Below are 16,087 nucleotides of genomic sequence, written 5' to 3'. Positions count from 1 at the left end.
ATTAGCTCTAACTTCTGGGACAGGTGGGTGCTTAAATATTTAAAAGTAAATGGGTGGTCATCAGCTTTGAAAAGTTGAATAAAATTGTCATCATGCTGCACATCATCAAATTGGCATTAATGCACAGCAAAATTTCTATAGAGATAATTTGATAAGTTTTACTTCTGTTCTCTTTGAATTACTATGAATTTTAAATACCTTTAATACTAAATACAGTTTTAAACAATTCTGTATTCTGATAAAGGAATATATTTTCTACATTTTTACAGTATTCAAAGAACTACTTAGTAGGATAGGACAGGAGAAGAATGGAGTTCCACACATTCCCAAAATAGCAGAAAAGAAAAATAATCGTTACTCCATCCCAGATATTCCTGGAGACGTGGAACAAATGTTTCCACGTGAGAAAGCAAACAAGAAAATGAAAGCGAACACTGTGTCTGGAGGAAGAAACAGAATCAAGAAAATTTTAGATAAGACACGATTCAGTATCTTGCCTCCAAAACTATTCAGGTATGATAAAATATTACACTTTTTTTCCTCAAGGGAACTGAAAACATTTTGAGATATGGTAAAAGGAGTACTACAATGATTCAATTTTGTACAATGTTTTATCTAGTCGACCCTTTTATTTAGTTCTCTAGATTTTTAAAAGAAATCCCTGTTTATCAAATTCTTCTGTAGTGCTAATAAAAAATAGAATGTATACACTAAAGAACCCATTTTCACTATTCCAAGTAGGATAGTATCAATAAATATGCAAGAACATAATGTCTAGATTTAGAAACTGAATTTAAAAGTTATCTTTGTGTTAGGATCTTATTAGCATTCGGGGGAAGGTTTCAATTCAGTGTTGTAGAAAAGGAATTTGCACTTTCAGGTTACAGGTAATGATGGTATATGGGATAAATGTTCTGTTGCTAAGCACCGTGGTCATAAAGCACAAGGTCTCATGACTACGCCACTTAGCAACAGCAGCTCTGACAGTCCCTGGTTAAACAAGAAACATGTGGATCATTAATGAGGAACTCAAATGAAATTCAGCTCCCTGCTAGCTTCATTCATCTCCATTGACTTATAGAGAAGGTCACAAACTCTGGTCATATGCCTATGGGGCACTGCAGTGGTTGAAAATCTTGACCAAATGCTGAAGGCACAGATCAGAGTTATATGGGGTGCTGCTCTGGCTAGAACTTCAAGAACTTATAATTGCCCTTGTTCAGTGCCATTGCAAACATACATGGTTGCTGAATGAGTAGTTATTAAATAAATCCCTCCTGTATCATAGTCTTGTTTTTTATGCCAACACTATGGGGTGGGTTCTAACTTATCTCGCTGCTGGCTTGCTTCCTCCTGTGCTGCGTGGTTTGTGCATGTGCGGACACGCAGTGGTGACAAAAAAAAGAAGAAGACAAAACCAAGATGACAACCACACATGTGTAGAAGAAAAAAAGAGAGGGAAAAATCCAAAAAATAATTTTAAAAAAAATTACAGTGAGGGGCAGGAGATGGTGGCACTCATGGACCGGCATCAACGGAACCGGTTCCGTGACATCACCAGTGGGTTGCTACTGATGTTACTACTTAATCCAGAGTTCAATGAATAATCTATTTCTTCATTTATATCAACAATATGAGTGTTTCTATACAAGGAATATTTCCATCTATGGGCTCTAATTTCCAGACTTATAGTACTTCTAAGTATCTTTGGAGTTTGTCCATCACTTATGTCTTTATTAAAACAATTTCTTTTCTGGGTCATCTATATTGACAGCTTTCTAATATTCTCTTACAGTGATGGCAGTGTAAGCCAGTCACAAGATGACAGCATTGTGGGAACAAGACAGTGCAGACACAGTTTGGCAATTATGCCTATTCCTGGCACTCTTTCATCTAGCAGCCCTGATCTCCTGCAACCCACGACGAGCATGTTGGATTTTTCGAACCCTTCAGGTGAAATAAGACTCTTTTTATTGTGATATGTGTTTAGAGTTCATCTTCTATTGAAAAAAAAGGCCTTAGATATTACTGATTGTTTGTAAATCAGTATTATGAGTAATATTATGAGTTCATTAATGGCGTATTTTGCCAAGATTATAATTAAAATTAATGGACTCTGGGCAGTGCAATCAAGTCAGTTATAAAAGAGAAGAATGAAAATAAAAGTATAACAATAATATTAAAAACCACTAATAAATTTCAACATAGATATCCTTGTCTTTTAAGATATCCTTAGGGCCAACTATGCTAGTTGTAAGGGACAAACTCACAGTAGAGCAAAATTGCTTTAATGTTTATAAAATATCATCAGGATTGGATGCATTTAGAGAGGGATATTTGATAATATAAAATGCATGTTAAGAATGCCTGATCTTTAAGCAGAGAGATGCTGCAACAAGCCTCCTTCTCTTGATCATAGGATTGAGTGGGTTTAATTCTGGCATAGTATTTTTTGACATGTCCTGGAGTTGCTCCATTTAGGACTTCCCAGGTAAATATCAACAGTTTGGAAACTGGGTACAGAAGCCAAAGAACCTAGAATTCACACACTAATTTGGGGAGTTGTGTGATTCAGTCAAGAATAACTACCACAGTTGATGTTGCTGTTCAGATATTGATGGCTGTAAATTCTGATCCAATAGGCTTGGCCAGGATGTCACTGGGCAAAAAGATGACATTAATATATTGATCAAGCTACTCTCCCAGCAATTTCATATATATGTTCAGTGAACTTGATATAATCTTTTCATCCATTCTTGTGTATCTGGTTAAACTGTAGCTATTGAGTATTTTCTAGCATTTTTAGATAAATGCCAATACTCTTGTAGTTAAGTAAGAACAAAAATAAAATGCGCCAATATTTAAACAGAATTTATTTAAATGTATGCATTTTTAGGAAAAGTGAATCATACTTACATGATTACTAATACCTTTATGGATTGTACTAAAAGTCAGGTCCCATGGTCGAGATACAATACAATATGTTTATTAATACTTTATACTTTAATAATCTATAATATAATTTGTAGAATATGGAGAATATGAAATACTGAGAATTAGGTGTCTGCTAACTCCATTACAGGCAAAGTTATGTAAAATGTTTTCTTAAAAGAAAGTGAAATGCCTAAACGGGAAAGGAAGAACCTATGGCCTTTTAGACACTGCTGATCTACTGTGCCTTGTCATGTATTTTGGAAGTTCTATTTCACCAATATCAGAAGGCTACAGATTCTCTGCCATACAGCAATCTAGGACCCTAGGGAGTTCACCAAGACACTGCCAGCATCTGTGAAATCAAAATAATTTGCCAGCCTATGTTGAAAATAAATAAAATTCCAAAATCCTATCAAATAATTGTGAGAATGGTAGTAATTTGAGGGAGGGGAAGTTCTTTTGAGGTCCCCCATAATGATTAAAAGAAGAAACGGAGAGAAACATGGATTATGGTATTTTTTGGGTGTGTGTGTGTGTCTTTAAACAGACAAATCATTCAATTTAATTTATAATTATTTGTTTATTACCAGCCACATGAGTTAGATAATTTCTGCTGCTCTTCAATAATTTGCAAGCTTGTGAGCTCCTATTTAAACTCATTCCCAAGTGTAAATCAAATTTTTAAAAATCTCATATCTATTTTCATATTAATTCCTGACAAGTTTATGAGAGAGAGAGAGAGAGTTAGCTGCATAAAAAAGCCTGTGACCTGCTTGTGTTTCTGTATATTGTTTACATTTTTATCTTTAAATATCATTTCACCATCATTTGTGTGCATAAGAGAACCAGTCTGGTATATAGTTAAGACAACAGATTAGACACCAAGAGACTGGGAGTTCCTAGTCCAGCTTTGAGCATGAAGCCAGTTGGGTGACCTTTGGCCAGTCACTTCTTTCTCAGCCCTTGTAGGGAGGCAATGGCAAACCACTTCTGAAATCTTTACAAGAAAACAGCAGAGACATAATCAACTCAATGGGAGACTCAAACAGTTGCTTGACTTGTACAAAACATTTAGATTTTTATTACAGGAAATTATGTAAATGTTATCATGGCATAACATCTAAATTCTGACTTTTCCCCTTTTTTAATTCTGCAGCAGTTGGCTTTTACTGTAAGTATCCCAACATCCCAATGGGTATTTCTTAAAATGTGAATATTTTAATAGTAGCATTTATTGTTTGTCGCCCACCTCATCTCAAGGCTTCATTGATTACACTGTTTCAGATGGTAGATTTCTATGTGTTGCTCTATGTATTTTCATATAAAGCTATCATACAAAACCCCCAAACATTTAGACAGATCTTCTAATTTTTTTTCTGTATGTAGGAATTTTTTTTTATATGAATAGAGATTATGACTATGATTCTTTTTTAAAAAATCTGCAACTGAAATACAGTGAGAAAGTTTTCATCCTTATATTTTCTTTGCATATTTGAATCAGATTTTAAATTGGAACTGTGTTTGGCTGTTGTGTATCATTCTTTAAAGGTTATTTTATAAATTCAGTCTTTTGCAGAGAGTTTGTATATTTATTCAGAGTAGAAACATTAGAAGAAAATAAATGTCAGTCCATTTAAATTATATGCTCTTGCCCTCTCTTTGTTGGCTTTTCCAAACCAGAAGATATATCATGTAGCAAAGCTGTTTAACAAAGAATGAATTATCCATAAGAAAAAAGCAATCAATACACTATACTTGAAGTTTAGTAAGCTTTATTGATTTATGAGACACTTATTTCTTCTCATAATCTGCATCAGGTTAACAATTACAGTTCTTTCATTGGTAACACTATAAAGCAAAGTATCAGATAAACAATAACCTAGTTGATAGCTATTAGAAGGAGTAAAACATCCAAAATAATTACAGGCTTTTAAAAGGGTTTTTAAAAAGGGTTTAGATCTCAGAGAAATGATGTACAGAACCAAGTGTGCTTTCCTTATCCAAGAACAAAATAATAAATAAATATTTTTGTCAAGTATTTTATTGCAAGTCAGTTTTCCATAAAGGCTAAAAAAAGAAATATCTATGATTAAAAATAGAAATAATACATTATCCATGGAAATAAGTTAACATGTTAACTCTTCTGTTTTATTCTCAGATATTCCTGATCAGGTTATAAGAGTCTTCAAAGCTGATCAACAGAGTTGTTACATTATCATCAGCAAAGACACTACAGCAAAAGAAGTTGTAAGTCATGCAGTACATGAATTCAATTTGACAGGAACTCCAGAGACCTATTCTCTGTGTGAAGTTTCTGTGAGCACTGAAGGAGTCATCAAACAGAGAAGGCTTCCCGACCAGTTCTCAAAGTTAGCAGACCGAATTCAGCTCAATGGGAGGTAAATATTTCATTTTGTAATTGAGATAGAGAAGAAAATACTAAAAAGAGGCAGCATTTTATTTGCTTTTCATTTAATACATAGTTGCCAGATTATGTTAAGTAAACCAAAGTAAAAATGATATGTTACATCAAAATATATTTTATAATTAAAATATAGATAGCTCACAACATGAAGCCCCGAGTCTTCGGAGAGGGGTGACATACAAATCTAAATAATAATAATAATAATAATAATAATAATAATAATAATAATAATAATAATAATAATAGCAACAAAATAATGGCTAAGCAATACTATACCAGAGATAAAAATATTGACTTAACCTAGCTTCCAACCTTAAAATTGTACACTAATGCACTCCAAAAAGGAATATAGTTTCTGGGAAAATGAAAAATCTGCTTTAGAAGTACAGGCGATGGACAAAAAAATGGAAACACCTTGAAAAATCATCAAAATATCTTTTAATATGGTGTTGGCCCACCTTTTGCGGCAAATACAGCCTCAATTCTCCAAGTATTGATTCATACAAATTATGAATTGTTTCCAAAGGGTGTAGCCCATTCTTCAGTTAAAGCACCCTCCAGTTGTTTTAGAGACGATGGTGGTGGAAATCGACTTCTTACTTGAATCTCTAAAATCGACCATAAATGCTCAATAATGTTGCGATCCGCTCTAACAATTCGCTTTAGAGTACGACGGTCTCTCTCAGACAACTTCGACTTTCGACCAGACTTGTGCTTGGCTGAGGACGTTTTCCCTTCTCTTTCAAAAGCAGTCATTACTTTTGAGACATTACCGCTTGAAACGCCAAACATTCGGGCACTTTCTGTTACATTAGCGCCTGCCATTTGAGCACCAACAATTTGGCCTCTTTGAAAGCCTGAGAGGTCTGCCATTTCTAGAAGGTTGTAACCAATTTCCTTAAATTTATGTTAAAAAAAAGATAGTTGAAAAAAACATATCAAATAACAGAATTTAAAAAAATATTAAAATATGTCAAGTTTTGATTGATTTGAACATGTTCAAATATTACGATGCCAAAAAGTCAAGTTTTTCCATTTTTTTGTCCACCCCCTGTAACTCCTGAAGAATAGATTTAGCCATGGCAAAATAGTGTAGACATTTAATAATGTTTTTGTGGAAAATCAATTACTTTATATATAATTTATATAAAAGCCTTGTGATTGGTAATGAAAAATAATGGGCAAGAATACCTAATCTCTCAATTTTTATTAATGAACTTTTATCCTATTCTTTCCTTCATTCTACAATCTAACCACAGTAGCTTTAAAGGGATATTGAAGACAGTAGGGTGAAAAGGGAATATTTTGTCTTTGATAGAAGCAGTTTCTTCAGTATTATTTAGCTCATTACATTGGACTAGAATTCTGCAAAGTGATTAACTGTATTAAATTTCTATATGTTTCTCACTGTATTTTTAGGTATTATTTGAAAAATAATATGGAAACGGAGACACTCTGCTCAGATGAAGATGCTCAAGAATTGCTAAGAGAGAGCCAAATCTCACTTTTACAGCTGAGTACTATTGAAGTGGCTACTCAACTTTCAATGAGAGACTTTGAATTGTTTCGAAACATTGAGCCTACGGAGTATATTGATGAATTATATAAGCTGTATTCCAAAACAGGAAATACTAACCTGAAACAATTCGAGGATGTTATTAATCAAGAAACATTTTGGGTTGCCACGGAAATTCTATCTGAAACAAATCAGCTAAAAAGGATGAAGATTGTAAAACATTTCATAAAAATCTCTCTCCATTGCAGAGAATGCAAGAACTTCAACTCTATGTTTGCTGTTATTAGGTTGGTTATTTTCTTTTTAAAAAATAAAAGAGGAGCAAGAAACCGCAAGTGGAATATACGTGGATTTGAAGATCACAGACTTTACCCAACAAACTGAAAAATTATTTGCAGATTTAAGATGAACGTGATATCTAAATATTTATTTATTATTAGTGATATTAATGAAATTTTGGATTTAGCTTTTTTTTAAAAAAAATAGTTATGGGTACTTAGATGTATGGAGTAAAAATCCCTTTGCAGGCTTCTAACAGTTTCTGTTTCTCAAGCAGTAATAGCCCCAAGAGGTTGACTGATCTTGAAAATTAATGCTTGCTCGCAGCTCCTGTTGGAGTGATTGTGCTCTATGATGTCGGTCTGCGACCCCTGAAACCCTGCCCCCACTCCTTAGCATCCACCTGTGGCACCCACACATATTGTTATCTTCCTAGGGCTCCTTGCATAGGACTCCCTTCTTGTTTAATGATTGATGTACTCCTGGCGTTATGACAGCAACTGGGAATGTTAGGATTTCCATCGCTGGAAGTCATGCGACATTGCAGTCATGTGACATTGTACTTTACAGTGGCATCAATTGGCAATAGAAATTCCAGTCCCAATTGCCGTGGCAATGCAAGCACTTTCTATAGTGGGGTTGTAGGCTAGATTTGGAAACAGGTTACGGGTGAAGTGGGGAAATCCCTGAACAACTTACACATTTTTGTCCATGTAGTCCTCAAAAAAGTTGAGCTTGACTCAAAAGGACTTTTCTGTTTGAAAATGTTAACAATCAGATCTACCTAGCTTTTCATTATGGTAGAAATTATTTATACATAAATGCTGCCAATATGATTTAAGTCTTCCAGAGATTACAAGCCACAGTTCTGTCACTATTTTTAATTTTAAAAAAGCCAATTTGATGTAGTGGTTAAGGCATCAGGCTAGAAATTGGGAGACTGTAAATTCTAGTTCTTGTCTTAGGCACAAAGCTTGCCAAGAAACCTCAGGGCTTGTCCAGACAATTGCCAAGAGTCCAAACTGACATAACATTATAAAATAATAACAATACCTTGGCAAGAATTTTAAGGCTATCCAGAATATCTGCTTAATACAATATTGCCATAGCTATTATTTATCATGTCCAGTGTAATATTAACTACAGTTTGATGTGGGAATCTATCTTCCACTACCGAGATGTAAGGAAAAAAGAGGATGGATTTGTTACATTATGGTGGTGCTCCATCACATTGCAAGATCTAAGATTGCAAAATCATGTCTAAAAGTAAGATGCTGATGTGCAAGAGGTAGTTTTCTCAAAGCTCAGAGGGATTTCTTTAAGTAGTTTTGTAGGAAATTCTTTCTTCCCTAACAGAAAGTAGTTAGAGCACCTCTGTCCGTGATGGCAAACCTATGGCACGCATGCCATGGGTAGCATGTGGAGACGTCTCTGTCAGTATATCTGAGCTCCACCGTGCGTATCCGTGCATGCTTCCCTCTGGCTGGTTGATTTTCGGTCCTATGCAGGGCTGTTGTTTAATCAAAATGCAGTTAAAACGCTATACAAGCCATCAAAAATATAACTATATGCAACAGGAACTGGAAGTGCCTCACAGGAGCAGTTAGAGGTAAATCTTAGAGAGGCAGGAAATACATCACTGAACAATGGAGATGAATTTATTTATTTATTTTATTTATTTATTCGATTTTTATGCCGCCCTTCTCCTTAGACTCAGGGCGGCTTACAACATGTTAGCAATAGCACTTTTTAAATAGAGCTAGGCTATTGCCCCCACAATCCGGGTCCTCATTTTACCCACCTCGGAAGGATGGAAGGCTGAGTCAACCTTGAGCCGGTGATGAGATTTGAACAGCTGGCCTTCAGATCTACAAGTCATCTTCAGTGGCCTGCAGTACAGCACTCTACCTGCTGCGCCACCCCGGCTCATGCTGGAGAGGAACAAAGCTGCAAATAAGGCCGACATAACATCTGTAACAAAGTAGGCATATGCAGGGGGGAGGGGGTACGGCGGCCCCACACCTATTTTCTTTTGTTACAGGAGGCTTCTGGGAGGCCTGCTAGGCCCAAAAAAGGGGTGTTGGTAGATTGCATGCTCAGGGGGTGGGTCGTACATTTTATTACGGTGTTGGCACATGCATTGTCATGTGCATGTGCACGCTTTTGGCACGCCAGGACAAAAAGGTTCGCCATCACTGACCTATGCTTTTGTTAACATTTTGCTGTTTTAAAAGTGTATGTTTTCGATACAGCACATCAGTCTTTAAAAATATATGTTTTTGGTAAATCACATTAGTACAATGCTAACTTTTAAATTATTTCTTGCAGTGGTCTTAATCTAGCACCAGTGGCTCGACTCAGAAGTACATGGGAAAAGTTACCAAGCAAGTATGAAAAACACCTTAGAGATCTTCAGGATCTTTTTGATCCATCTAGGAACATGGCAAAGTATCGCAATATCCTGAGCAGTCAGAGCATGCAGCCTCCCATTATTCCACTGTTCCCAGTGGTCAAGAAAGATATTACATTTCTACATGAAGGCAAGTATTGGACATCACACATTAAAAATATAATGCATTCAGTTATTTTTATTTTAAAGCTCTCTGGGCCCCCAAAAATGAATTTCACCTTTCTACTATGAGTAGAGGCCTACCTTATCTATGGAATATATTATACTTAGTAGCATAATCAGGTAGTTTAGATTAGATTTGTCATTTTTGTATATTGATTGAGTCTTGGGATAGGCAGATGTTTTAGTAGAAACATAGAAACATAGAAGACTGACGGCAGAAAAAGACCTCATGGTCCATCTAGTCTGCCCTTATACTATTTCCTGTATTTTATCTTAGGATGGATATATGTTTATCCCAGGCATGTTTAAATTCAATTACTGTGGATTTACCAACCACGTCTGCTGGAAGTTTGTTCCAAGGATCTACTACTCTTTCAGTGAAATAATATTTTCTCACATTGCTTTTGATCTTTCCCTCAACTAACTTCAGATTGTGTCTGAAATAAACTATTATTTATTAAACTTGTATTCCGACTGGCTTCCAAATGTTATGAGGAATAAAGTATGTGTGCTTAAAAAAATATATATCTCGGATTTGGATCTGTATTTAAGAATAGATTCTCAGACTGAAAAAGTTGAAAATTCTGGAAAAAATAATCATCCCTTTCCCAAACTAACAAATAGCATTGGAAATTAAGATAACCCCTTTGCTATCAGTTCCTTTTATTGTTGAAAATTTTGCTGACAACTGCTAATGTTAAAAAAAGGGGTGTGGGATTATGATTGGCACCTCTCCCTTGTTCTAAAGCGTCTTGTGACTTCTTGCTTGCATTCAAGGCTATTTACATAAAAGAAGCAACTTGACAGCCTCACAAGTATGTTCAACAATCTTAAATGTTTTCCATATATATTTTAACTGTACAGGAAATGATTCAAAGGTGGATGGTTTGGTAAATTTTGAGAAACTGAGAATGATTGCCAAAGAGATACGCCAGGTGGTCAGAATGACTTCTGCTAATATGGATCCTGCTGTGATGTTCAGACAAAGGTATGGCATTAGAAATAGAAAAAGTATAGAATATAAATAATTGCATGTTTGTACTTCCATGTTTATCTTTCATTTAATTTCATTGTTATGTAAATGTGAATGGAAAGCAAACATATATGTTAATTTTCAATACTTGTGTCGAGGTCTTAAATGCTTATATAGCTAGTAAATCTTTTTATGTTTGATATATTGCAGTGCATAAAATTTTAGTAGGCTATCTTGCACAAACTAGATCATAACACAACAAGTCTAAATTAAATCACTTTTAAATTAATACATTTATAACTCAATATATATTTAAAATAGTACTGTTGGTTCTAAATTTACGTTAAACAGATAGTGTTCATTACCTTCAAACGCTCTACATATGAAAATAGATGAAAAAGGGACTATTTATAGAAAACTATATCCACATTTAGCTGGAAGCTCCTCTGCCTGTTGTCCTGTTCCCCAAACATGGTCCTCAAAGCCCAGATCTTTGTTTTTTGTGTGTTCTGTGTTCACCATATATTCTAACAAGTTTTGTCTCTGTATTCCATTGTAAAAAATTGTTTTACTGGTTTGAAAAGTGTTTGTACCTGATCAAAATTTTCATTTATTTTTCCTGTCTACATGTTTTTCCTTTCTGACTCTCAACTGTGATTTCCCCCCCTTTGCTTTCTTTTTTTAAATACATGCTTCATTGTATATGGCTCTTGGTTACAGGAAGAAGAGGTGGAGGAGTTTGGGGTAAGTGCAGAGATTAATGCAACTACGACTTAAAGCAAAATTATGCAACTTTAACATTCTGCATCATCATTAATGCATGCACCTCAACAGCAGCATGCATTTTATTAACCCTGCAATACTCTGTTCTAACTATTTCCAAATTTAAGATAACACAGGTTTATGATGACTAATTGGAACCTGCACATTAATAAATTCAAAATTATATGCAAATTATAATGATTTTATTTATTTTTAAGTCCTTAAATTTACCCAGTTTAGGTGCAGATAAAATGTTTTTATTGACAGCTGATTTATTCTAAGTGTTGGTTGAAAATTTTAAAAAATGTGGACCACACATTTATGAATATCTATTAATAGATATCTAGCATATATACACATGCCAGACCTTTAGAGAAATTCCATAGCTTATTATTTATTTGAAAAATAAGCTTGTTTAATGTTTAGGAATGAAAAAAGAATGACTAAATGTTGTTGCCAAGGGATGTGCCAAGAACAGCCTGTATTGAAGTTGAGAAATGCCCAGTTCCCACAGATTAGGTCAAGTATCTTCAGAAGCCATGTGTGGCTACGGGTTCATCAGTATTACAAGTTTCTGTAGAAGTTTAGTTACAGCTTATCCATGGCCATTATGGAAGTGATCCTGCTAAAACAAGTGAATTCCAATAAGATACAAGGAATTTCTTTCCTAATGCATTTACACTTTCCTAATATATCTGAAAAGCCATATTCATATACATAGAATTTGGCATTATTTATGAAATTCAGCTGTGTTACTTTCATGGAAACAGAATCAGCTCCAGCCTAATATATATGTGAATTTAGTGTCTATGATTCATTTTCTTTCCATCTTTGTATAAGTAGCAAAAACATAATGTAATCCACATCTTGAAGTCATATTTAGTGATGCAGTGACCAGACCAATATACTGTAGTCTTTTTTCTATTCTGACACAATAGTATGTAACGAATCCTGTACTAAGATCATCTGGATGTATATGCCCTGAGAGTCTCAGGAGAAGGGCAGCCTAGAAATCAAACAGACAAACAAATATAATAATAATAATAATAATAATAATAATAATAATAATAATAATAATAATAATATAACAACAACAACAACAACAACAACAACAATAATAAAAATTTGGTCTAGTGCTTAAGGTAACAAGCTAGAAACCCTGACACTGTGATTTGTACTTCTGCCTTAGTTTTGCAAACCAGCTGGATGACTCTGAGCCAGTTACTCCCTCTTTCAACCCAACCCCTCTCATATGTTGTGAGGAAAATAGGAGGATGAAACTATGTTGGAAAAGTTTGCCACCTTGAGTTATTTATAAAAATAATAAAGGTGGGATACAAATATATAAATAATAAGAAATAATGTACAGTGGTACCTCTACTTATGAACTTAATTCATTCCGTGACCAGGTTCTTAAGTAGAAAAGTTTGTAAGAAGAACAATTTTTCCCATAGGAATCAATGTACAGTGTTCCCTTGATTTACACGGGAGATGCGTTCCGAGACCGCCCGCGAAAGTCGAATTTCCGCAAAGTGGCGATGCGAAAGTAAATACACCATTTTTGGCTATGGACAGTATCACAAGCCTTCTCTTAACACTTTAAGCCCCTAAATTACCATTTCCCATTCCCTTAACAACCATTTACTCACCATTATTACTGGTACTCACCATTGAATAAGACACTTAGTGATCCTGATATTTATAAACATAATTATTTATTAACAATAATTATTTTTTTTGTTATTTATTTGCAAAAATTATTAGTTTGGCGATGACATATGACATCATTGGGTGGGAAAAACCGTGGTATAGGAAAAAAACCGCGAAGTATTTTTTAATTAATATTTTTTGAAAAACCGTGGTATGGGCTATTCGCGAAGTTTGAACCCGCGAAAATCGAGGGAACACTGTAAAAGCAAATAATGCATACAATTTGGGAAACCACAAGGAGGCCCTGTTTCCTCCCAGAAGATTCCTAGAGAGGCCCTACAGAGGCTTCTCCCTGCCTTTTCCAGCCCTGTTTCCTCCCAGGAGATTCCTAGAGAGGCCCCACAGAGGCTTCTCCCTACCTTTTCCGGTTACAGTTTCGGAGGCTCAGGTTTGTAAGTGGAAAATAGTTCTTGAGAAGGGGCAAAAAAATCTTGAACACCCGGTTCTTATCTAGAAAAGTTTGTAAGTAGAGGTCTTCCTATGTAGAGGTACCACTGTATAATATAGTGAGAACTTCGTTCAGATTATTTGTATTGTAAACTTGGAACTTTGTGTTCCCACAGAGTCAAGTGAAGGTGTTGCAGACAATGAATAGTTATTATTCTTGATTGCTTAGAGTAGGAAAACAAGGAACAAAATCCCATTTCCTTCCAACTAGTATAAAAGTTTACTTTGCAAAAATCAAACAATGTGAGCTTAATAGTATGATTGCTTTAAGAAAAATATGCATGCCAGTTTCCAGTTGGCAAGATGTTAAAATATGTCTGTAATGTATCAATATCATTCAGGTAAATTGATTTATAATCTTGAATGTTATTATTTAGTTGTTTCACCTTTCAGCTTGTGATTTGTGAAATTCCTTAAGAAAAATGTGTGCAACATTATAAGCCTGTTGCTTTTTCTAATGTTAATAAATTAGCAATCAGATTTCATTATGTTACAACTTTGCATTTATTTAATCCCATTTCTCCATTATGTGTATTAACTTAACTTTGTATGGCTTATTAATTCAATATCCCTTTTTCCTAACCATAGTTCAGATTCCTATATATTATACCTTTACAAAATCTTCCAGCATTTATTGTTCAGCACAAGTATGGATAGCAAAAACAAGGATATGACATTGCAATAATACTGTGCTGGAATAAATGCTTCCAAAGTTTGAAAATCTCTTTCATGCAGATAAGATATTTTGGTTAATGAATTTACACTCTGTATTTAATGTTATGTTTTTTTTAACTTTAAATTGTATAAGCATATCGGAAAGTAATACATGATGATCTACTAAAGAAGATTTTGAAGCACATGTTGTACATAGCATCAGCTTGAAATAATTGTAGCTTTGAAATTAGTAATTTTTTTGTTTTCAGAAATCATAAGGAATCTGAATACATTGGAAACATTAATAGCTTTTATCAAAATGAAAAAGAAATCTTTCTGATTTGATCTAAGCCTCACATTTTAGAATCTGATATTATTCCTCACTTTTTTCATCTTTCCCAGCTTTACATTCTAGAAATCAATCATTATTTAGTTTACTTCTCTCCTTCTATTGCATCGTATGACAGAGGTCCTAAATAATTCTTCATACCTACGGTATATTATAATTTAGAGGTCTTCGACAGCTCATCAGAACATCTATTATTGATTCTTTTTCTTTTAAAAAAAGGAAAGAAAACTTCAGATTAATCTTTTTTTATTGTAAAATGTGTGTATCAATGCCCTCTTTAAAATATATGTTGGTAGTTTTCAATTATTGTTTATTTGACATCTTGGAATAGATGACTTTATTTAATAATGAACTTTTTTTCAAACTCTTGCTAGAAAAATATAAAGAACATTCAACATAAATAGGCTAGAATATTAAACATTAAATATTTGCCATATTTGGGACCTGTTGCCCTCTTCTGCAAGTACCATACTAGCAATGCCCTTTGCCCAATGCTGAATTTTAGGATGTTGTTGAAGAAGTTTCATGTTGTATAGTTGATTTTTAAAGGATATAGGGGTTGGTGGTAAATAATCAGTGGTTACTACAGCTCATGCCAAGTATTATTATTTTATTTAATGTTAATCTTATTGTTTAAACTGATTAAAGTGAAATCTCTGTTGTACTTTATAATTAAAAAAGTGGAGGATTGGGAATTGTGAAAGTACATGACTTGAAAAGTAATACAACTTGTTTATATTCACAGTTGTTCATATTATATTTTAGATACAATGAGAATAAGTAAAATTGTTCATGTCAAAACATGTTCTGATTATTCAGGCATAAATCATAAATCCATACATGTAGCTGAGGGCATGTTTTTACTTTCTCTCCAGCATTTTCCTCCATTGAACTTCAACACATAGGCTTCAGTTACAAGCTTGACAATTGACATAAAATAACAAAGAAGATTGTCCAGTAGTAAACATAGGTCTTTCATACATAAATCTGTTCATCCCAGGAAATATGTTTGCTCCCTTTGAGAAATAGAGTAGTAAATTATAGTACCATAAGTCTTAGGAAACTCTCAAATTAATCTTTCTTGACAGCGATATCATTCAGTTGGTTCATAAAGATGTTAAAAATACTGAACCAATGTTCTGTTATGCAGAATATTCTTAAAAACATCTGAATATAAAAAGAAGTTTCTCCTTATTTTTTGAAATGATTATGTTTTATAGAATATTGGTCTTTCAATTTCTCAAGCTCAGAAATAGAATGGAAAATAAACATAGTTAATAATCATTTTGTACTTACTTCAGACTTCTGGGCCAGATTACTTTTAATATCAATGAATTTAGAAAAAAAATCATCTTCCATTACAAACCTAACTCCATATTTAGGTTTTCAGTTCAATTCAGAAGGACCCAGGCTTCATTCACTAGAAGGAACCTATGTCGTATTTTGCCCAGTTTTTGTTTATTACA

At 34.1% G+C, this 16,087-nt stretch overlaps 1 protein-coding gene across 4 annotated transcripts in view; it reads left to right on the top strand.

The window, feature by feature from the left end:
• RAPGEF6 (Rap guanine nucleotide exchange factor 6) overlaps positions 1-16,087 on the top strand; it is a 180,495-nt gene that overhangs the window by 133,182 nt on the left and 31,226 nt on the right. For 3 of the 4 annotated variants that reach the window (XM_070739273.1, XM_070739276.1, XM_070739275.1), the window contains exons 16-22: positions 270-513; positions 1,796-1,953; positions 5,093-5,333; positions 6,779-7,162; positions 9,483-9,694; positions 10,591-10,714; positions 11,420-11,443. In XM_070739273.1, coding sequence (XP_070595374.1) covers positions 270-513; positions 1,796-1,953; positions 5,093-5,333; positions 6,779-7,162; positions 9,483-9,694; positions 10,591-10,714; positions 11,420-11,443 — 1,387 coding nt within the window. The remainder of the gene's footprint in view (positions 1-269; positions 514-1,795; positions 1,954-5,092; positions 5,334-6,778; positions 7,163-9,482; positions 9,695-10,590; positions 10,715-11,419; positions 11,444-16,087) is intronic. The other variant, XM_070739274.1, reaches the window with a different exon arrangement.

This window comes from Erythrolamprus reginae, chromosome 2 (assembly GCF_031021105.1).
Source record: "Erythrolamprus reginae isolate rEryReg1 chromosome 2, rEryReg1.hap1, whole genome shotgun sequence".
In the NCBI taxonomy this organism is placed as follows: domain Eukaryota; kingdom Metazoa; phylum Chordata; class Lepidosauria; order Squamata; family Dipsadidae; genus Erythrolamprus; species Erythrolamprus reginae.
The sequence above is the reverse complement of the archived record's forward strand: the minus strand, read 5'-3'. Positions and strand labels throughout refer to the sequence as shown.